The sequence below is a fragment of the Mastigoproctus giganteus genome, chromosome 7, assembly GCF_048544385.1.
Source record: "Mastigoproctus giganteus isolate SK-2022 chromosome 7, ASM4854438v1, whole genome shotgun sequence".
In the NCBI taxonomy this organism is placed as follows: Eukaryota; Metazoa; Arthropoda; class Arachnida; order Uropygi; family Thelyphonidae; genus Mastigoproctus; species Mastigoproctus giganteus.
The window spans coordinates 80747778-80772511 of NC_143581.1; the positions used below are offsets into that span (position 1 = coordinate 80747778).

A 24734-nucleotide genomic window follows, 5' to 3' on the forward strand; every position below is an offset into this window, starting at 1 on the left:
CCAAAAAATATTAACATTATTCAGGCATATCAAAATCATCACTGAAACTACCAGCACATCCAGAAATCTGGTGGATTTCTGGATGTGCTGGTAGTGTAAGTAGAATAAGGTGGAGTGCCAAATGTTTTGCAGTAAAAAAAATAAACAAAGCAACCTCTACACATGCAATTTGGAAAACCATCAGGAAAATGAGTGGTAATATGAAGCTCCTCCCCTGCCTATAATAGAATGGATGAGCATTGCTAATCATTCACGACTTGCTAATGCTTTAGGGGAAATATCTGCTGAAACATCAGCAACATAAAGCTACACATCAGCCTTCTGAAGGTAACAAATTAGCAAGACAAAAGTTAAATTTTTTTTTCAAAAGAAGACTAAAACATATCTTACCTTTTGGTGCTCTGTTGATCTCTCTCTCTCTCTCTCTCTCTCTCTCTCTCTCTCTCTCTCTCTCTCTCTCTCAATGTCTAGACATTTAGGACCAAATAGTATTCAGTCATACAGGAATTATTTACCAAATCATTACAGTTACTTGTTTATCTGGCACCTCCGTAGCCAGGTGTTAGGAGCAGCAGTGCATAGCACACGCTTCTTGATTAGACCGGGGTTCGAGCCCGTGACCACCAAATACAGAGGATGTGGAAAGGTCGGGGAATGACCACCACATATTGTCGGAGCAATATGGCTTTAGTTGCTAATGCTCCTAAAAATCAAATAACAACAACTTCTCTATCTGCTCAGTAGACTTTACTTAGACAATACATTCCCCTAAAAATTGGCATCAGGCTACAGTCCTTGCCTTCCTTAAATAAGGTAAAGATTCAATAAACGCTTCTTTCATTCTGCACAATTTGGTATTTTACAAAACAGCCCAGCATTAGATATTATTATTATCATTAGCCATATGGTGCAAGGAAGCTTAAGGCTTTTGCTGCACCAGCCAAAAAAAAAAAAAAAAAATTTCTGAGTTACCCTGAGAGAGAGAGAGAGAGAGAGAGAGAGAGATAGCAGAAGTAGAAGGGAATCACCAAGGAAGGGAAGAATGATATCCAGCTCAGTACCCTGGGTGTGCAAGCCCGTACTCACCAGATGTGAGCTCCTTGACAATAGATAACTGTTTGAAATGCATTCCTTAAATTGTGACATCATGCAGTGGTTTAACATCATTAAGGCCTATATCATTCCACATGGAAATATGGAATATACTGCAAGTCACATCATACACTGCAGATATCTCCCTATGTTTATCCAGGATCTCCCTTATTAATACATACCTAGGTTAAATTCAAACCCTGTTGATTCAAGTCTTCTCACAAGAAGGGGGATTTCTCCAGATCTCTGCACTCTGTGCTATCCTTTTTATAATTACAATTAAACCATTGCCAATACCCAAACATTTGATATAGCACTGTTTGTAGATGAAATTAGTATTTTGTATAATGAAAAAAAAAAAAAAAGAAAAAAAGTGTATACTATCAAGAGATAGGTAAATAACAGATCGATCTGAAGGCATAAGTCAGTGGTTTTCAAATTTGTTTTCAAATAAACTTGTTTCCATTTTTGCTGCCAGTGTTACTTGCACTCAGATATAGAAATGCAATGTACTGTGTGGTTATTGGGAATCACATTAGTCAATAAACTTACCTTTTCAGAACACATTAAAAAAGCCAAGAACATCCATTCAATAAAGGTATAATATTATCTGGTTCATTATCTTTTTTATACAGCTTTTGACTATTCTATTTATATGTTTATATGTTTAAAACAAGCAGCCACATTAGCTGTGATAGTTGATAATGGCTGTACACATTGAATATTACAATAGAGTACTCAATTTTCATTATTGAAAAACAGAACAGGTCTCTCTACACACTGAAAGTGTAGCAGATGGAAATGACTTAATGTGATTATAGACTTTTCTCTTCCTTTTTTTTTTTTCCTGTTAATAATTTTCCATAGCAACAAAAATTTAATATGAAAGACCCTCCTACATTGGTACTTTTAATTTTCAGTAGTCAGTCTTTTTATCCGTCTCACTATAAGATGAAGTTTCCTTGGAATTAATGCCAAAAGTATAGACATTCCAAATTTTCTAAAAGTACAGACATTGAAATTGGGTCAGGCAACTTTAATCATTGATATTGTGTATAACTGAGATTTCATATTTCTACTGTTCTGATGTATTTTTCAGTTTCATATGAAATATATATGTGAACAACTTTAGGCTGAATTATAACACTTTTATTGAACTTGCCTTTTTATAAATCCTTAACATACAACTCTTCCTCTCTACAATAACTAAACTTGGCATTCTTTTTTATTGCTTTTTTACCCTTCTTTTCTCTCTGGCTGTTAACTATACATTCATTCATTCACAGTTACTTTCATGTCCTGCATGTGAGTGCAGGACATGAAAGTAACAGCACTCCTGCATGTGAGTGCTGTGTATTTTTTCTGTTACAGTTTTTTTTTTTGAATAAAACATGTTAGTTTCTCTTTTATAATAAGCTGATAATGCCTATCTAAAGTACTGGACATGAATCTATTTATTTATCGATATAGGTGAAAAGGTGAAATCGATATCTGGCTATCTATTTTACCTTTTTTACAAACAGAAGCAATGTTTATATAGTTATTACAAACAAGTATGTTTTCAGCAACAATTAGTTGCAGTTCATATAAAAAAAAGAAAAAGCTCTTTGATGTGAAGGAATGGTCTTTGCATTAATGCATGAATTTACAAATAAAATAAAGATGAGAAGAGTTGCCCAATCTCGACAATTTTCTAAAAGTACAGACATCCAAATTGGGTCACGCAATACCAGGATATATGCAATTCCAGGCAGTGATCTTGCCAACAATACTGCTAAGTTAGCTGATTCACCATTCAATGATAAGTGGAAAGTTCCACATCAGTAATATAGAAAAAAAGTGCATAATTATTGGCAATCAATCTGAAAAATTAGTATAACAACAGACTTCAGGTCAAATAGCTAGCAGGTTTATAGCAGGGCACTGGTTAAAGAAACACTGCAGGATCATCTAGACAAGACTTCAGTTATAGCTCAGACACAGCATGGTTTTATTAAGGGGAAGTCTTGCCTGACCAATTTGATTGGCTACTATGATGTAGTCACAAAAGAACTGGATGCAGGGAATAACTTTGATATTATATACTTGGATCTTAGAAAGGATTTTGATACTGTTGCACATGGAAGACTGCTGCACAAATTGGAGCAGTGTGGCATTGGAGGCAAATTGCTGCTATGGATAAAGGGGTGGTTGAGGGGGAGAAGACAGAGAGTGGTAATCAATGGACACTGCTCATCGTGGACTAATGTTATTAGTGGAGTCCCTCAGGGTTCAGTGTTGGGTCCATTATTGTTTTCTGTATTTATAAATAATATTGATGATGGTATATCAAGCTTAATGTCCAAGTTTGCAGATGATACAAAGGTTGGCAGGGTTGTTAAGGACACTACTGACGCTATGCTGCTGCAACAGGATCTGGAAAGGTTGAGCAGATGGGCTGAGAGGTGGAAAATGAAGTTTAACATTGACAAATGTAAAGTACTACATATGGGAAACAGCAACCCCAGGGCAACGTATCAACTCTGTGGTACTACACTGACAGTGCTATAGAATGAAAAGGACCTGGGGAGTAATTGTGCAGGCAGATATGAAGTTTTCTGAGCAGTACAGATGGTCTGCCAGAGTAGCTAATGGTGTCTTGTCAATGATATACAGGAATTTTTCTAGCAGGGTTAAGGAGGTAATCATCCCCTTGTATAAGGCAATGGTCAGGCCACACCTTGAGTACTGTATACAGGTCTGGAGGCCTAATTTTAAGAAGGATGTAGAGCTGTTGGAACAAGTGCAGAGAAGGGCAACAAGATCAGTGAATGGAACAAAGGGTTGCTCTTACGAAGAAAGGCTTAAGTTTTGCAAATTACATGTCTGGAGACTAGGCACCGGCGAGGTGATCTGATAGAGGTGTATAAAGCCTTGAATGGTTTAAGCATGCTCAATGCTGATGGGATTCTTCCTCTTGCTCAGAATAATCACCTGAGAGGGCATAAATTCAAATTGAGGAAAGACAGATGTAGGATAGATATGCGGAAATTTGCCTTTAGCCAGCTGGTAGTTGGTTGGTGGAACAGACTTCCATCTCTTTTTGTGGAAGTGGATGGCCTAAATAAATTTAAGGCTCAGCTGGACAGGTATTTCGAACGAACGGAGGGGTGAAGTGGAAGTTTTTTTTTTTTTTTTTTTTTTTGGCTGATTCTGCATAAGCTTGCTTTCTTGCATCATATGCCTCTACTAATGCTAATGCTAATATTAGGTCTTCTGAAAATAAGTCACACAGATATCACTCATTCTTATCATTATAGAGCAGAGGATCCACTTTGACATCATCATTGTATTATGGTACTTACAGTCAGACATATTCTCATTGAATGCATAAATATATAGTCACAAATTAAGTATCACTCACACATAACTCACTTTTGGGTATTGAAACAAATGGCTCAAACATTTTAACATTTTCAAAAAATGATTAATGTATTGTACTTTCTTTAACTAAGAAATCAAAACTAAGTTTCTGATACTAGTTTTTATATCTGAGCTGGATAATCTACTATTTTATCATATATATAGTGCATAAAATAGTAGATTTTATGCACTATCATATAAAATTTTATAGCATATCATATAAAATCACTATGGCCATAAATTCTAATATGGCAAACAACAATCTAACCTACAGAAGGTCTTTCGAAATTGATTAAATTGTACACATACTTCTAAACCTATTTTAATAAAAGATGCACTTTGGCTTCAGTAGCTCTTGTTCCAAAAATCCCCCAGCCAAGACAACAACATCTGTATTTAACATGGGAAAATCACTAGGTATCAGTACCTGCCCATGCAGCGAATTCCTGAAAAATAATGCTCCCGGAAAAGAACCTTTCACATTAGCTATAGATCTTGAACATCAAATGAGAAAATACAGGTTTGTTGGTGGTGGGATTGTACAGGATGGATTTAGGACTGGAGGCAAATCATCTGGTCTAATTATGATTTATGCTTTTCAGCACCGTACTAACGTCATTAGCAGAATGCACATATGGAAGAAGCCACACAAGGCACTGGTATTGTCCTGATGTATTTATGTAATGAAAGTATAGGCTACAGAGGAGATATATTGGTTGGGGCATGTTTTAGAGTCATACGTTTAGTCTCCTAGTCCAACTGGAACACCATCCATGACAGAGCCTATCTCAGTGCCTTTGTGGATTCAGCACACTGGCAGTATTGCATGATTTTTCCCAATGAACAGGAATACAGTCAGTCCTAGTAATAGCACAATAGTTGTGTTCCTAGAAACCCTCGTGCAATACAAACAACAGGCCCTATGGGAAAAATAGGGTTAGGTGCTGACCACCCAAGATTGAACACACATTTGTAATCTAAACATTACCAAACACAATAAATTATCGTAATAAAATACTTATGTATTTTATTACAACTATTACATAATAAAATATTGCTAATGCTTTTGCTTCTATCATAAGCAAACTTGTTTTTTGTTTGATTTTCTATCCAAACGGATAACAGCCGTTCCATCTCTTCCAGTTCTTTGTGTCTTAATCTAATGGATTTTAATTACACTTTGAGTTGTTCATGCTATAAAAGTTGTTTTTATTTTCTCTACATTCTTTGTAATTCTTGGCGTTGCCTCATTTAGGCCTGTAGCACGTGCAATATCACATGGTCTTTTATTTTGCTCAAAGCGTTTCACAATTTCATATTTTTTCTCTATCGACAGAGGCGGACTGGCCATAAGCCTTACCAGGGAAACCACGGTGGGTCGGAGGCCGGTGTGATTTTGGCCATAAACGCTAGTATGAGGCCACTAGAAATTTTCTCAGGTAAGAATTTTTGATCCAGTCCGCCTCTGTTTATCAATATTGCTTTTCTTTTTCTCTCTGAATCTGTAGTGTCTTCACCAGGATGCTTCTTTTTCACACCTTTTAAGTATTTTACTCATTTTTAGGGAATAAAGCACAATTACAAAATGAGGAGGAATGCTTGATACACATAAACAAAGCTGTGTGTGTGTGTGTGTGTGTGTGTGTGTGTGTGTGTGTGTGTGTGTGTGTGTGTGGCAACTGAATAAACAACACTGTAAAGGCAGAGACAACTCTGTTAACACCTCACTAGCTCACATTTTACTAAAGCACATTTCTGGGGGTTACTACCAAAAAACAATAAAAACAATTTCCAGTTGCGTTCCTGTTAGTGGAATCTGTTATAGACTGGTAGTAAACTCGATCTAATTGCATTTGTGATAATACCGATAGCTGGAATTTTGCATTATTATGGTGAAATGCGTTTCCCCTTCACTGATATAAAAAAAAACATAAATACATTTTCAGAATCTTATCTTCATTCCTATCATGTTGCGTTCAGTTTGGGTGATTCCGGTCTGACTGCCATTTCTTGTAAACACAAAGGTGAATCGTGCATAAGCGAATTCGGTTAGTGTTATATACGATATCGTTCCCCTATTTATAAATCGTGTATGATCGAATTCATGTAGTGTAAATACGTGTTATATGAGGACTAACTTTACTTTCCATATGACAGTGTGACCATCCACCATGTCAATGTGTGAGAGGGTGGTTTGAAGAACAGTAGCAATACTTCCAAGCATCTGCTTCTGCAAGCCAAATTCGATGGGATTGAGATTCATTTCAATCCCATTAAACATCTGTGGATAAATTGGAAAGTCATTTGTCATAATTCTCTTCTGTTTCCTACTGTTACTTTTTTTCAGTTGAGTTGGGGGAATGTTGTTTATTTAAAGTGTAAGGAGGCAACTTGTGAAAGATTTCACTATATTAGGTGGTACAGTAATGTCATAATAAATTAGTTATTTATATATTACACTGTTTTAAGTATACCTAGTAAAACCTATTTATAGTAATCTGTATTTTAAACCAAAAATAATGGAGTACATGTGACATAAGCAGTTTGCATGAAAGTTTTTGCTACTTTTATATGTTTTTTTTTCTCTGCATTTGTTATAATGTGAAATAGATACAGATATTGATTTTGTAACAGATTGCCTGCTAGTGATCAACAGAAAGTTGCTGAAGTTCCATTTACAATGTTTTTGAACAAAAATTTGCTTGCTCCTGTCAGACTTCGGACTCTCACAAAGGTATGTCTACCCATCCTTCAGCAAGTTGCAGTCTCAGCTCTCATTGGATTTTACAAATGTTACATAAGAGAAATTATGGATATAATCAAGGAAAAACTAGCTAAGGTTTGTAGTGTTGCATTTTCATATTTTTAATTATTTTATTTTCTAAATATTTTCTGTTTCAGTAATTTTTGACAATTAACATGAATCTTGTGAAGTTTTTGACAATTAACATGAATCTTGTGAAGTTTTTGACAATTAACATGAATCATGAAGGGGGAAAAAAAAAATTTTATTTATTTTTTCATGATAAGTTTTAATTGGTAGAACTGTGTTTTTAATATTTATTATTGATAAATTCTGTATTATACTGTCCTAAACAGTACTATGTTTCCAATAGATTTATGATAATGATTTCCATTGCAATCATAAAATTCACAAAAATCATAAGTTGCAAAAGTACGTTTTATGTTGAATGGTAAAACCTACACTTTAATGAAAAATACATATTGTATTTTTCATAAAGATCATAAATAATTGACTGAGAAAATTAAAATGGAACTGTGAAGTCTTACTACACTTAGAGGTTTTGGCATTGAGGTTAAAATGTTTGCAGTGATATTGCAGAATTACATAAACATGGTTTTAAGGATTGTGCTCAGGTACAATGATGCAAAGTGTGTCCCTCACCAGCATTTTCTTACCATCAATTTTGTGAATAATACAATTCAGGCTTAGAAAGCATTGCTATTAAATGAATTGCAGATATTAAAAGATATACAGGCATTGAAATATTGTCTTTAACTGAAAATTAGAGCTAAAAATTTTATTAACTTATTTCCATTTTTTAAAGCTAATTAGATGTAATAGTTTCATTAAGATAGGCTATTGAAAGTAGGGATGCAGGAAAGAAGGCTTTAATCATGTGTTTAAATGAATTATCTTCTTTGTTGGTTATCCCTCAAGAAATAAACTATTCAAACATTTTATAGACCAGTGCTTCTCAAACGTTTTTGGATCACTGCCCCCCCCTTGATTGGATCACCACCTCCTAAAAAAAGCCCCTCGCCAGGACTTTTTTTTTTTAGCCCACCAATATGAAGCTAAATAACTGAAATGAATATTTGTCTGTTTGCCTCCAAAAACGTAAATGCAGCCCTGTATATGTATGTGTGTGAATTATAAAGAAAACTATTTATTGCACTTTATTCCTTCTTCGTAAAAAATTATAACTACATAAATAAAGTCAGTTATAGTCACTTAAATTAAGTTATAAAAATTAAAGTTAATTACATAAATAAGTCATGATATTAATGGAAATAGTTAATTATATTTTAATATTTAATGCGATGGATGAGCTTGGCGGAGATTTATTAGCTTATCAATATTAGGTTTAATATCTCTAAGTAGAAGTCATAAATCACCACGTTTAACAACATCTAGACAATTTCTTTGTTTTTTCAGCAATTGAGATACAGCACTGAAACTGATTTCGACTAGATATGATGTTGGAAAAGAAATAAGTAATTTTTTTACAATTCCCCACAATGCAGGATATTCTTTAGTCAGGGATTTTCTTTTGTAACAAAAATTCCCGATATGAATTTTGAAATTTTGGCTTCAGTTCAACTTCATTTTGTAACTCAATCAATTATTCTTCTTCTACAAAACATTCACCATCGTCATTATTAAACGTCATCGTCATTTATAACCCAATCTGGAATTTTCAAATTAAGGAGATATTCGAACCTTTCCTACATATCCCTGTGCAACATTTCTAGATGATTACAAAAAGTTAGTAGTTTCATCAGCTATTTTTTCTTTTTTCTCTATTTCCAACAGATTTGGAAATTGATACAATTCACGTTGTCCTACGTTGCGCATAAAAAGCTTTAATTTTGAAATAAATGCTGAAATTTGAGTTTTCGCCTTAATAAGAGTTACATCTTGTCCTTGTAAATGTAAGTTCATTGAGTTGAATCTAGTAAATAAATCTGCAAGATAAGCAATATCAGTTTTCATTTTCTTGAGGTCATTACTAAGGTCATTGTTCCTATCTTCAAAACACTCGACAACAGTATCAAAGAGTTCGTAAAATCTGTTGAGACAGTTGCCTTTTGACAGCCACCGAACCTTGGAGTGAAGTAGAAATCGTTCAAAATCTTCACTGTTTTGATCACAAAGCTTTCGAAATATACGATCATTCAAAGAATGTGCATTAATTTTGTTTATAGCAGTAATAACAGTTTGTAGAGAATTGTGCAGTTGATCACCAAGTTTTTTCGCAACTAAATGCTGACGGTGAATGACACAATGAACAGTAATAATATTTGGCACAGCATTTTTTAAATAAGCCATAAAACCCTTGTAATGGCCAATCATTGATGGTGCTCCATCTTCCCCCTGTCGCCTCCTTTCATGCCTATCGCCCCCCTGCCATCCCCTTTCATGCCTAACGCCCCCATGGATAATTCAAATGCCCCCTTTGAGAAGCACTGTTATAGACCATGATAAAAAGAATAATAATAAAATAATAATAAAGAAGGATCACATTACAAACCTTGTACCTGGTTCTTGTTCACATGCATATGAGTCAGAACAAGGATTACAAATTAGTTTTTCTTTAATTGCCAATGTCATATCAAAAAAAGCTTCTCCAATGCAGTATCTAGTGTTCTCATAGACTCTTCTCATTCCCCAGCACCACCACCTCCACCATACTTCATTAGTCCCTATTTAATTTTATTGCTGAAAAGCCCATTCTAGAGTTAACCTAATATTCTTCCCTTATATCTGTTTAATGCCACTTGGCTAAGTTTCTTAATGTAGAAGTTTTTTTTCTTTTTTCAAAGTTTATCCCCCACCCTACTGCAAAGTTCTTATTACTAAATGTCTGAATTTATTCCAATGCATGTTCTGTCAATTTTGATTTTTTAGTATTCCCTTTAGCCATGTGTTTGTTGTGTTCATCTATGCATATTTGAAATTTTCTTTCCCAGTCACATTTTTGTATAATTTTATGCCTACGCTGTGGTGTTGGATATTTGAACCAATCCCCTCACCATCTTATTAATCAGCTTCAAGATCACTTTGAGCCTATACTCCCCCTCCTCCAAAGGGGCTCACATCTGGTGAGTATGGGCTTGGCACACCCAGGGTCCTGAGCTGGATATCATCATATCCACGCACAGGTGACAATCATACATCAGGTGGCCCCAAGATTCCCTGTTTCCGCAGGTGCAATCTGGGGTGTCTGTGAGGCTCATGCTGTGGAGTTTTTCATTGAGGCTACCATGGCCCATTAACAAGAATAGGGCATGGAGGCCTGGAGTGAACCATTTAGTGTGGTTTTTGCTGTTCTCAGCTATCTCTGGTAGGAATTTATGAGTGATTGCTCTGTGCTGTGTGTTGTTCCATTTCTCCTGGCATCTGGAGACTAAAAGCATTTTTATTCTATTTAGATCTTGGTTAGTAGGAATGGTGATGTCTATCTGAATGTTGTGAGCATTGGCCTGTAAGTTCCTTTTGCAGAGAAACTTTATCTGGTGATGAACAACTTCCATATCAAGAGGAGTCTTGCCATTAAGGACCTGGAGTGCAAAGATGGAGGTTGTTCTTCAGGTCCTGGTCATTGCTAGGAAAGCAGCCCTTTAGGCCTGTAGTAGTTGGTTTCTCACAGCCTGTATTTTGACTCTGTGCCCCCATGCCCCTTCTCCATATGTTATAATTGGAATTACAATATAATTGTAGTACTGATTTAGGGTTCGGTGTTAAGACCCCATTCCTTCTTAGTAATATTAATAATCCTTCTTATATATGTCTTGACTTTTTCTTTGACATACTTGACATGTTGGAGAAAAGAGGGTTTGCAATCAAAGATTACTGAAAAGCTATTTGTTCTGGCCACACTTTTAATGGATTGACCAGGACACTTTGCTACCATAAGGTATCAAAGGCTCCTTTGAAATCAACAAGGAGGGCAAGCAAGTACTTCTTGGTGGTGTTTGTTGCTATGGAGACTAGAGCTGTCATTGCACCTTCTGCAGAGCGCCCTTTAGTGAACCCATACTGGTGAGGGGTGCAAGGTGTTTATGATGGTAATAGATCAGTACTCTGTGTGCCATCAGTTTTTCAAGAATTTTGCCTAATATTGGCAACATGGCAATGGGTCAATACTAGTATGGATCTAGTGCAGGCTTGGTAGGGTTTTTTATTAGGATTTTGAGTAATGCCTTCTTCCAGGTCTGAGGGAAGGTTCCCTTCCCTCCTGTAGACATGTGTTGTAGTGATTTTCAAGAACAGAGGGAATTGCCTTCCAAGCTTGCTTGAGGATTTCTGCTTTAATTCCATCATTGTCAAGGCATTTGCCAGCCTTGCTTGACATTATAGCCTCTTCAATCTTTTCTCTGGTAAAAGGATATTCTTCAGTTGTACTTCTGTGAGTGAGATGGTTGATTCTCACGGTTGTTTGCATTGTTGTCTCCTCTGGTGTCATCTTGGTGGACAATGGCATCAAGGATCCTATTCATGGACTCCCTCCTCTTGGATGCCTTCAAGTTTCTTCATTTTGTCCATCTTGGATAGAGGAGGAGATTTCCCCAGGATAGCATTTTGTAGCATTTACCAGCCTGTGCACAAGACCCCAAGGTTCTCTGCTGCCACTTGTTTGTAGTAGGGTTTGCCAGGTAGACTCATGAGCCAAAACGTTATGACCAGTGAGTTGTTATGCAAATCAAAGCAACTGCAGGTGAACTATGGCACGTGCACAGGTCGGGACATGGTATAAAAAACACCCGATACTGAGCTCCGTTACTCAGTGTTACTCTAGTTCTTCAGATGGGAAAGGCGGCAGACTTAAGCGAGTTTGACAAAGCCAAATTGTAATGGCCAGATGACTGGGTCAGAGCATATCCAAACGGCACAGCTGGTGAGGGTGTTGACGGTCAGCTGTGGTTAGTACCTACCGAAAGTGGTCCGAGGAGGGGAAACCCATGAATGGCCGGTGAGGTGTTGGATGATCATGGTGAGCGAAGGCTCTCCCGGGTGGTACGTGGCTACTGTGGTGCAACTCACCAGTAATTAGAATGCTGGTGATGGGAGTAATGTGTCACAACACACAGTACATCAAACCCTGCTGAAAATGGGACTGTATAGCTGCAGGCTGCTGCCCCATGTTAACCATGGTTCACTGGCAACAGCACCTACAATGGGTACGCGAGCATTAAAACTGGACTTTGAGTGATTGGAAGATGGTCATTTGATCTGACGAATCACGTTTCCTGTTGCACCATATCAATGGCTGGGTACGTGTGCATTGTTTACCTGGGGATGTGATGGTGCCTGGATGCACCGTGGGATGAAAACAAGTCGGTGGTGGCAGTGTTATGCTGGGATACCCTAGGTCCAGTCATCCATGTGCCTGGCACTCTGACGTCTACCACCTACCTAAACATCATTGCTGATCAGGTACACCCTTTCATGGCAATGGTCTTCCCCTCTGGTGGTGCTGTCTTTCAGCAGGATAATGCGCCATGCCACACCACCCGGATTGTTCGAGACTGGTTCGCCGAACATGAGGACTACTTCCAGGTATTGCCTTGGCCTCCAAATTCTGCAGACATCAATCCCATCGAGCATCTGTGGTTTATGTTGCAACAGCAACTCCGATCTGCAGCATCTCAACCACGGACCTTACAGGAGTTAAAGGATCTGCTGGTTACGTGTTGGTACCAGATACCACAAGGCACATTTAAAAATCTTGTACCTTGCCTTGCCAGGTATGAGCTGTTTTTGTTGCATGTGGAGGACCATCATATTAGGTAGGTAGTCATAATGTTTTGGCTCACTGTGTGTGTGTATGTCACTTTTGTTTGTGTATTTCTTTGATAATGCAGCCACCTCATGTATACCTCTCGAGAAGGATTGCTACATCATTTTAACTCCTTGAGTGATCTCTTCTTGCCCTCTGATAATTTCTCCTGAAATTGTTAGTCCATCAGGGGACATGGTTGAATCTTCTTTTCTTCTTTGGATAAAGATTTCAGATGCTTGTATGATTATGTTTTGCACTTCTTCAGCCTGCCGGTGTACCTTCTAAGGCATTCTGGATCCCATTCAGTTAAATCTGGGATTTAAATGTGCAATTTTTACTTCGGCAAGCTGTGTATGTCATGTCTATGGTCTGGTGTGGTTCTTTGGATTCTGGTTATGATTGCATTGTATTCATTTCTTTTTCACTGCATATTAACTCTCCATTCTATTACTTTTCTGCTTAAGGAACTAATGACCATTGTGAAATCTATGAAGGAGTGACTCATGGGAGTAACACAGATGGGTTGATGGCTGCTGTTTAAATTTGCATATTATGGGCCAGTATCATCTCTTCAAATAATTCACCTTTGGGGCATGTACATGCACTATTCCACATGATTGAGTTTGCATTCGCATCAACTGCAATGAGGAGGTTAGAGCCCCCTTAGTTTTTTTATAGCATGATCTAAATAATTGACATAACAGATCTGCAGATTGGAAGTCCTGGCTACAATGTGAATAGAAGCTCATCAGATGAAGTTTTCCTGTGGGACCCTCAACACATGCACAGGCAGCATGGGTGGAGCATATGCCAGTTATTTTTGTCACTGTGAGCTTATGGTCAGTAATGGCTATTGCAGTCCTAACTCAGGCAATAGCATTTCCCTCTTGTCCAGTTGTAACCACTTCAGACTGGATTATTCTAGTTGTAGATTCTGGTCCCTTTACAACCCCTTTGTAAGAGTAAGATTGTTGGTTTTTCGTCCTGGATTAATTTTGCTAACTATCCCATTACTTGCAGCGATTTGCGACAGTTCAATTGAACTTTTTTTATTGTTGCTCTATTGTAATTAGAGTAGACTCAATTTTCCAGGATGATAGTAAAAAGAAATTCCCGGATAATCAATTTCCCGGTTAATCCAAAAATACAGTAAGTCCCCGACATACATAAGAGATAACGTTTCAGGACTTTTGCGTAAGTCGAGTTTTACGTAACTCTGGAATGACTAATACAATATTGCTGCTATATCCTTAATATGCCAAAATTACAAAAACCACATAATGTCCTCAAAAGAATGAAGAAAATTAGTTATATATTTTTAATTAGTTCAATTAAAAACTTTATCTGGGGACAGCGGTGAAGAAGCCGGAGTGGCACATAAGAAAAGAAAACATAAAAGGAAGAAAAAACGCATGTTATTGTACTATAAAAATTGATATGTATTTCATAGCCTTGGTTATTATAGTTGACCTTCATTGGTGCCTATCGCTTCTCGTATTCTCTCTTTCTCCTTTATTGTGTTCACCGCTGCCACTGACAATTCTGAATTCTGCACGATACTTGTTAATGTTTGGCCATTTTCATACATCATTATTATTTTAATTTTCTGATCCAACTCGATCGCTTTCCTTTTCTTGATAAATTTACTAGTACTGCTGTCACTTATTCTCTTAGTCGGCACCATGATAATGGTCAAAATTAAATTTTCTGAAAAAAACTTCACAAGGTTATCACCCCACGCGAGCTCACATTTTGCTAAAGCACATTTCTGGAGGTCATCGCCTAAAAACAATTTGCAATTTCCGGATTATTGGGTTTGTCTGTAGTGTAACCAATTATAAACGGGTAGTAAACTCGATCTTATTGCATTTGCTATAGTACCGATAGCCAGAATTCTATGGGCTTTTACGTTATTATGGTGAAATGTGTGTCCCCTTCACTGAAATCTTCAGTCATATAAGTCCGAATCTACATAAGTTGGGGACTTATTGTATCGAAAAATGTTCAGCAACTTACGTAAAATGTATGGAGATTGATAGATAAAAAATGAAAAAACTTGCCACGCTCTACTCGCATGTCCAATACGCGAGTAGTGCAAATTGGACACGCATTTATGTTTTACGATGTCGATTTTAAATCTAATAGCTTCCCTTTATATTTTACAATGTTGTGTATGGTTTGGTCGCCAACATTATAATGGTTCTTTAGAGATTTAACAGATGCATCGTTTTCAAAATTTTGAATAATTTGAAGTTTTTGTTTAATTGAAAGCGTAACTCTTGTATTTGCCAATTTTTGCGATTTATAAACAAAAAAAAAAAAAAAAAGAAAAAAAAGTTACTATAAAAAAAAATTCCAACATCTTTTACATAAATAACGAAACAAAATTTATCCTTTTGCGGCGCGATGGAACACAACAATTGAGGCGACACACTAAATTAAACTAAAAATTTTTTTTTTTTATTTTATTTGAGTGGCTGGTGTGAAGACAGCGGGGATTGCAAGATAATAGGTACACTAATCTCCTAATGATGACTTATAATGCCGCTTATTTACGACTTGCAAAATATCTGTTTATACCTGTTCTACTTATTACTTGAATTTTATGATTTCTGGTTGATTTTTTTTTTTTTTTTTTTTTTTTTTTTTTTTTTTGGGTCTTGAAGTGTCCCAGTAAATCAACAGCCTTCAGTATCTCTCTGGGTGTAGTTATTCATAATCTATTTTCTGTTGTAAAGTTTCCACTGCTGGAAAACACTATTCCAAAAAAAAAACTATTTTTTTTCCCTAAAACACTAAACAGAAAACACTATTTCTCAACCATGTGGAATAGTGTTTTCCTCAACCATGTGGAATATATTCCTGACACTTGTTATCTCTGTAAAAATGGTTATGTTGCTCCTTTTTGCTTTGCAATTTGGACAGGAGAAGGGGGGGCTGTTTCTTATTTGGTCACTCTTTTGCATTTGTGACCTGTGATTCTAGTGTCCACAGGTTGGGTCCTGTTGTCTGTCTGCAGTATTTAGCAGGGTGTCCAAAGCACAGGCATTTAAAACATCTGGTAGAAACCAGATAGTTTTTAAGGCTATGTGCAGTCCACCCAAGATAAACTCTGTTGTTTTGTGAGAGTAAAGAATGCCTCATGCTGCCTGAGGTCTCTAATATCCAGTGCCTCGTATCTTTGGCTTTAGGTTTGGTGACAAACCTAACCTTCAGGTCTTTTTTTTTTTATCTCTTCTTCAGTGATTCCATGATCTTTTAGGTTCTTGTGTAGCAGTCTTCAAGCAGTTCCTCCTTAGTGCCAAGCTTTTTTGGCATCTCTAATTTCATGCCAATGGAGGTAAAGTTATCATAGCTTTTGATTTTAGTTAGATCTTCATTGGTGGCAGTTTCAATTATAATAGCTTTTTTGCTCTTGTTTTCCTTATGCTTTTTATTTTTACACTCTTCAAATCCCTCTTTAGCTTCTTTGTTAACTCTATCTTGTCTTCTTCACTTGTTTTTTGTCTCACTGTTGATTGGCTTGACTAGTATGATGTAGTTAGTCTTCTGAATGTTTTTGTTCCTTGATTGACTCCTTTTTCTAGTGACATGATGTGCCATAAATTCAAATCTTTCCTCCTTCAATTCGATTTTACAGAATTTGTGTAGAATAGACGTGCAGAGGTTTGCCTTTAGCCAGTGGTTGGTTGATTGGTAGATCAAGCTTTCATCTATTGTTATGAAAGTGGATAGCGTAAATAGATTGAAGGAAGAATTAGACAAAGCAGAGTGAGTGAGTGGATACTGAAGTGGGAAGAATTTTTTTGCTTTTTGGCTGATGTATACGTTCTATAAGCTTGCTCTCTTGCCTCATTTGTCACTACTAATACTATTAATACTTACAGATACAAACAAGATCAGATTTTTGTGCTTAATATTTATTGAAATGTACTGAAAAACTCTTTCACTAGATATACTAGTTATATATTTTAGAAGTATACTAGGTATTCTTCTAAAATATTACACCTCTCAATTCCCAAAGGTGCTGTATTTTAAAGATTTTACCATATTATGTTGTATTAGATATATTTTATTATTGATTAATTTAATTATAATTGTTATTGTATTCATTTAATTATACAGGCAACCCTGTATAACAAGGTTTTTCTACAATGCAATTTCGCTCTAACATGATTGATAAATTGTATAAATCTTCGCACAACACGGTACTTATATAACACGGTTAGAGAATTTTGGCAAACCTCGTGTAACAGGGAATTTTTGAGCTTGAATAAATTACATCCAACATAATAGCAGGGTTTCCCCCCCATAAATATGTGGGAAAACCTTGCTATTATGTTGGATGTAATTTTTCAAGATTTCCACTCTTTTTGAATCCCTGCTATTGACTCGCTAGTCAAAAAAAAAAAAATATTGAGAAATCCTCGTATTTTATTTTGTTGGGAAATCCCTGTGTTATGTTCTGTGCTATTGAACTTGTGGAAAAATCTAGATTTCAAAGTTTTATTACTATTGGATGGCATGCCAGGCCATCCAAATGTTGAAGTCATGTTTCTACCACCACACTTGTACAATAATAAAACTGTGGTGGTAGTATAATACAACTGTGGTGGTTAATACAATTTCTTTCATTCAGCTGTTAGATCAAGGCATTATATCCACCTTTAAAACTCATTACATCAGAAAATCGTTAAAATGGATTTTGGAAAAAAATTGATTCCAAATCTATTGAAGTAATGGAAGTATGCAAACATTTATTGCTCAAAGAAGTAAAACCATCAAAATTAAATACAGGTGGAAAAACGTATGGCCAGAGTCAGTTCATTCAGGAAATATGGTTGACCTGCAGAATACGGAATCGGTGCGATAGTACAACTTGCTACATCAGTAGGAGGGGAAGGTTTTGATGATATGACTACTGAAGCCTTCGTGTTGATAGAATCCCTTCCTCCCCACACTAGATGGAAAAGACCTGAGTTTGAATCCCATCGATGATGGGAGGAATTTTTATCAGTCCTTTTATATAATATCTTTATTGCAGGCAATGAATAGTTACATGGATGCCTGATGCAATAATACCCATAACAGCGGCAATACTAGGGGTTGAATTATCACAATGTGGCTGAGTTTGTCGGTCTCAGGCGAGGGTAGCATGGTTTTATTCTAACGGAAAGTCGGGTTTTTCATCCATCAAAACAGAAAGCCAATCTCGGGACACACACAGTTTATAGACAATGTACACAGAGCAACATGGTCTTAGTCACCGATGCTCATAAAAATAAAAAAAGATATGATTATTGAAGACTTTCCAGAATTACTGATAGAAAAAGAGGCTGATGAAGTGGTTTGGTGGAAATGGCATCAGAGGTAAAATCAAATTAATTCAGAGGATGAAAATTTGCAGATGAAAATTCTAAACTTCCAAATTTACACTGAAAAGCATACATATGGGAAGGCATAAAGTTAGCTGAGCAATTAGAATCTTATTTTTGTATGCAGATTCTTGAATGAAAGAAGCCCAAAGTTCAAAGGGGAACTTCAAAAATGCTTAATTGTATACGACGAAATTCACAAAGATTTATCAAGAAAAAGCAAACAAAACCAGATTCCTGATTTTTTAAAGAGAGCAGAAGATACACGAAATCTAGAATTGTGTATTTCTGTTAGTCTTGGTAACATTTTGTTAACGAAATAGTGTACTTTTGTTAACTTTTGGAAAATAACCCCCCCACTTTTTTTTTTAATGAAAACCCCAAACAAGGGAGGTATTAGAACCTATAGTACTTAGTACTATGCTTGGGTTGGAGGTTGAGAAGATGTTTGTTGACATTAGACTTGAACTTCTGGACACTATAATATTCAGGAAAGACATATGAAGGAAAGTTGTTCCAGAAAACGGCAGTTCAATGAATAAACTAGGAAGATGAAAAGTGGGTTCTGTGAGTTTGAAGTTATTATTATTATTAGCTATATGGTGCAAGGAAGACTGAGGCTTATTCTGCACCAGCCAAAAATTGCGAGTTACCCTGAGAGAGAGAGAGAGAGAGAGAGAGAGAGAGAGAGAGAGAGAGAGAGAGAGAGAGAAATGGACAATAAATGGATGTTGGCTGGTGGCAGCATGTATTCGGACTGTTTTGAAAGCGAGAGTAGGAATTATAGAAGCCAATTCAGAAGAACAGTGCCCATGGGGTGCCTCCGTAGCCAGGTGGGAAGGAGCAGTAGTGCGTATCACATGCTTCTTTATTAGACCGGAGTTCGAGCCTGTCACCACCAAATACGGAAGATGCGGAAAGGTCAGGGAATGACCACCGCATATCCCGGAGCAATATGGCCCTTAGTTGCTAATGCTTCTAAAAACCAAAGCAACAACAACAACAGTGCCCATGGAAGTATATGAAGAAAAGGCATGCAGCAGAAACAGTACGTCTATGAGACAGCGAGTGGAGAGACTCTGTTACAGATGAGACATTAATTAACCTAACTGCTATCTTCTGAATGGAATCTAGAACCTAGAGAGAGGTTTTGGGAGACGCCGTCCCAGATTTGGAAACAATATTCCTGTTAGGGTGGATTTGCGATATGTACAGAGGAAACAGCTGTGTGGAGGAAAAGTAATGCCAAGAGTGAAAGAGAAAACCAAGTTTTTTAGATGCAGAGGAAGTAATATTTGTAATGTGCTTGTGCCAACAGAGATTAGAAGTCACGATAATCCCAAAGGAGTCACGATAATCAACTTGCCTGGAAATCGTAGTGTCAACAAAGATAAGCATGGGATCAGAAGAATCCTTTCTGCGAGATATAAGACAAGACTGATTTTAAAAAGGATTGAAATCAACTAAGTTGGCTTTGCTCCACTGGAGAATTACCTGGAGATCGGCATTTAAGGAATTGGTAGTGGATATTTGAAAAGTTGAAACTGATTGAGCAAGGCAAGTTTTCTCAAAATGGAAAGTGGAATGCAATGTGCTATCATCGGCAAAACTATGGATAGGATTTGCAGTCAATGGAAGAAGGTTATTAATATACAAGAGGAAAAAGAGTGGGAGAAAGAACTGAACCTTGGGGGACACCAGCATTAGTGGAGAAGTTAGAAGACAGAGAGCCATCTACCATCATTTTCAGTGAGCGATCAGATGGAAAACTGGATAAGCAATTACAAAAAACAGTTGGCAAACCATAAGATGGAATCTTGTTGAGAAGACCTTTATGCCAAACATGATCAAAAGCATTTGAGATGTCAAGAGTAACTGCTTGGGTTTCACTGAACTTTTCCATTGAATTTGTCCATAAATGGGTAACATAAAGTAAAATATTACCAGTGGATCGGCACTGATGGAATCCATACTGGTGATCGTTGGTCAGACGGAAGGTTTCTAGGTAGTTTAAGAGTTGGCTGTTATTTGATTTCTCCACTACTTTAGAAAGTTAATTAATACTTATGTGTCCGTAGATTTACCGTTCGTAACTTTCCCGCCTTTGTGATACGATAGTTATATGCCGTACTAGATAGCGTTACTTGAACTTCGTTAGCAGTTAAATTGTACTTTTAAATAAATACATATAACGACTTAGATTACAAACGTAATATAATTAATTATATTTAACATAATTAATTATAATTAATTAATAAATTAATAGAATCATGACTCAGACCAGAGCAGCAAAGCAAAAGGCTCAAGCTAATGGAAGTGCTGTGGCTCAGAGCAGAACTGAGGGGAGCAGTTGTCCTCTGACTCACAGCCTTATAAAATGCACTGTTTGCTTGATGTTTGCAGAGCAATCGGGTACGGCACATGATACTACCATGGGGGATGTCTCTGTGTGTGCGTGGTGCAAGGAGTGTATCGATATCAGGCAACAACTCAGCGTTCTTGTTGGCCTATATGAGAGCTTGAAGGACAGGGTGGATGCCCTCGAAGGAACTAAATTGAGGGGCCCATCAAGCTCTCAGCTGCCCACATCAACGCCAGAACTTGCACTTTGGCGTCACGTGACACAGAGGCAACCCCCAAGGCAGAATGCGCTGGTCCCGAAGGAACTAGTAGTTGTTGGTGACTCTATTGTCAGGGAAACGGGAAACATGCTTTGTAAAAAGGATAGGTGGAACAGGACCAGGGTATGTCTGCCAGGGGCAAAGGTTGATGACATTGTAGAGCGAATGTCATCTTTTAAGGGCACAAAAGGTGATATAGTTGTACACGTTGGCACTAATGATATTAAGAGTAGGAGACCGGCAGAATTACTTAACAAGTACAGGTCACCGTTGAACAAAAGCCGAGAATTAGGGTTGAATTTGAAAGTGTCTGCAATTCTGCCCAGACACGATAGGAGGGAGTATATGATGAGAGCCTTGTCGATCAATTCGGCCCTGGAAAGATTGTGCAAGGCTCAAGGGGTAGAATGTTTTTCAGCCTGGACTGTACTTGTTAACAGGAGAGATTGCTTCTACAGGGATGGGATACACTTAAATAGAAAGGGTGCAAGAATATTTGCTGATGCTATCGAGGCAGTGTTAGGTGGGTCGGAAAACTGCTAGCTTGGGGGGAGACAAAGACCAATAGATTGACAGTAGCCACTGGCAGAGGTGAAAGAGATTCTTGCACTGCTTCTATTAGAATGAGCAGAAGCCTGAAAAACAAGATGCATGATATTTCAGAGACTGCTGGGAGCCATTGCGGTACAAGTAAACACATGGGTTGTGTTAGGGTAGCTATGAATAGAAACAGGTGCAGGTATACTTGCGTGTACATCAATGCTAGAAGTTTAGTAAATAAATTTGATGAATTTGATGTATTGCTCAAAACATCAAAGGCAGATATTGTTGGGATATCAGAGACGTGGTGTCACACAGATATAAGGGATGCAGAACTGGAATTTGGGGAGTACAACGTCTACAGAAAGGATAGACAGGATAGGAAGGGGGGAGGGGTTATGCTATTAGTTAAGAAACACATAAAAACCAAGGAAGTGAAGCCAGTCGACATCACTGGACAGTGCAGTGTTGAGTCAGTTTGGTGTGACATTGGGAGATCAAAATTGAGAGTAGGAGTGTGCTATAGGCCTAATGACTCTGATGAGTATAATAAGGAACTGTACAGGGAAATAGAGTGGGCCAGTAAATCAGAGAGTCTTATAATGGGGGATTTTAATTTCCCAGATATTGACTGCAATTTGGGGGCTGGTCACTCACACACTAGCAGGGCTTTTGTGGATTTATTGGATGATTGTTTTCTACATCAGCATGTTCGGGAGGCAACTAGAGGGAGTAATACTCTTGATTTGATTATCAGCAGTGATTTTTCATGCATTAAGAATCTGCAGATAAATGAACCACTAGGTGGCAGTGATCACAGTGTGCTGAAGTGGGATTTACTCAAAGAGGTAACTACCATTAGGGGTAAAGGGAAGGGTTATTGCTTTCGTAAAGGCGACTACGATGGACTGAGACAGTATTTAAATTCTATACAGTGGGACCAACTGATGATGTTACCAACAGCAAATTCAAAATGGGAAGCATTCAAAGAACTTATCTTGGAAGCTACTAGGCTTTACATACCAACTAAGAAATATTGTTCAAGGTTTAGGCCAAAATGGATGTCAGATGACCTAATGAGGCATATGGCAGAGAAGAAAAATGCATGGGATACTTACAAATTAACACATGACACAGAAGCCTATGATAGATACAAGTTGATATGCAACCAAGTTACAAAGGAGGTTAGGCAGGCGAAGGCAGATTACGAGAAATCCTTGGCAAGGGATGCAAAGAAAAACAGCAAAGAGTTCTTTACTTATGTAAACTCTAGAAGGAAGGGGATGAATCAGATTGGTCCACTTGATATTGATGGGTCAACTGTTGATGATCCTGCTCAGGTAGCTAACAAACTAAATGAATATTTTGCATCGACATTCACACATGAGGAGTTATTCAGCGAGGGGAATGCTAGAGGTGTATTCAACTCTAGCAGTAAGCTACAGAATCTTGAAATAACTGGGAGTAAAGTGGAGGAGAAACTGTTGAAGATAAACACAAGAAAGGCACCCGGGGTGGATGGGATCTATCCAGTTATATTAAAGGAGGCAGCAAAGCAAGTAAGCAAACCCTTAGTCATAATTATGAGAGCTTCCTTGGACTCAGGGGAGGTACCCATAGACTGGAAATGTGCAAATGTGACCCCAATTCATAAAGGAGGATCAAAGGCTGACACAAGTAATTATAGACCTGTGAGCTTAACTTCTGTTCCAGGAAAATTAATGGAGGCACTGGTTAAAGAAGCACTTCAGGATCATTTAGACAAGTCTTCAGTTATGGCTCAGACACAGCATGGTTTTGTTAAGGGGAAGTCTTGCCTGACCAATTTGATTGGATACTATGATGCAGTCACAAAAGAACTGGATGGAGGGAATAGCTTTGATATTATATACTTGGATCTTAGAAAGGCTTTTGATACTGTTGCACATGGAAGACTGCTACACAAATTGGAGCAGTGTGACATTGGAGGCAAATTGCTGCTATGGATAAAGGGGTGGTTGAGGGGGAGAAGACAGAGAGTGGTAATCAATGGACACTGCTCGTCATGGACTAATGTTATTAGTGGAGTCCCTCAGGGCTCAGTGTTGGGTCCATTATTGTTTTCTGTATTCATAAATGATATTGATGATGGTATATCTTAATGTTGAAGTATGCAGACGATACAAAGGGTTGTCAAGGACACTACTGACACTATGCTGCTGCAACAGGATCTGGAAAGGTTGAGCAGATGGTCTGAGAGGTGGCAAATGAAGTTTAACATTGACAAATGTAAAGTACTACACATGGGAAACAGCAACCCCAGAGCAACGTATCAACTCTTTGGTACTACACTGACAGTGGTAGAGAATGAAAGGGACCTGGGGGTGGTTGTGCAGGCAGATATGAAGTTCTCTGAGCAGTTTAGACGGGCTGCAAGAGTAGCTCATGGTGTATTGTCAATGATATATAGGAATTTTTCTAGCAGGGATAAGGAGGTGATTATTGCCTTGTATAAGGCAATGGTCAGGCCACACCTAGAGTACTTTGTCTGGAGGCCTCATTTCAAGAAGGATGTAGAGCTGCTGGAATGAGTACAGAGAAGGGCAACAAGATTAGTGAATGGAACAAAGGGGTGCTCTTACGAAGAAAGGCTTAAGTTTTGCAAATTACAGTGTCTGGAGACTAGGCACCAGCGGGGTGATCTGATAGAGGTGTACAAAGCCTTGAATGGTTTGAGCATGCTCAATGCTGATGGGATTCTTCCTCTAGCTCAGAATAATCACCTGAGAGGGCATAAATTCAAATTGAGGAAAGACAGATGTAGGATAGACGTGCGGAAATTTGCCTTTAGCCAGCGGGTGGTTGGTTGGTGGAACTGACTTCCATCCCTTGTAGTGGAGGTTGATAGCCTAAATAAGTTTAAGGCTCAGTTGGACAGGTATTTTGAACGAACAGAGGGGTGAAGTGGAAGTGGGTTTTTTTTTTTTGGCTGATGCTGCATAAGCTTGCTTTCTTGCATCAAATGCCTCTGCTAATGCTAATGCTAAAGAGTAGAAGTAATTGCAGTGTGATGATAATTGGATGGGAGGAATTTGTCACCCTTTTTAGGAACTCGCTAGATATAAGCAAATTTCTAAGCAGAAGGAAAAACACCTTCGGAATAAGAAAGTGAAAAAAGGCAGCAAAGAACAGGAGTA

General features: G+C 37.7%; 1 protein-coding gene across 1 annotated transcript in view; it reads left to right on the plus strand.

Moving 5' to 3' along the window:
• The window catches only part of LOC150083026 (DNA-dependent protein kinase catalytic subunit-like), a 387849-nt gene that overhangs the window by 117035 nt on the left and 246080 nt on the right, over nt 1-24734 (plus strand). Inside the window, exon 10 of the mRNA XM_090378359.1 lies at nt 7129-7333. Coding sequence (XP_090234485.1) covers nt 7129-7333 — 205 coding nt within the window. The remainder of the gene's footprint in view (nt 1-7128; nt 7334-24734) is intronic.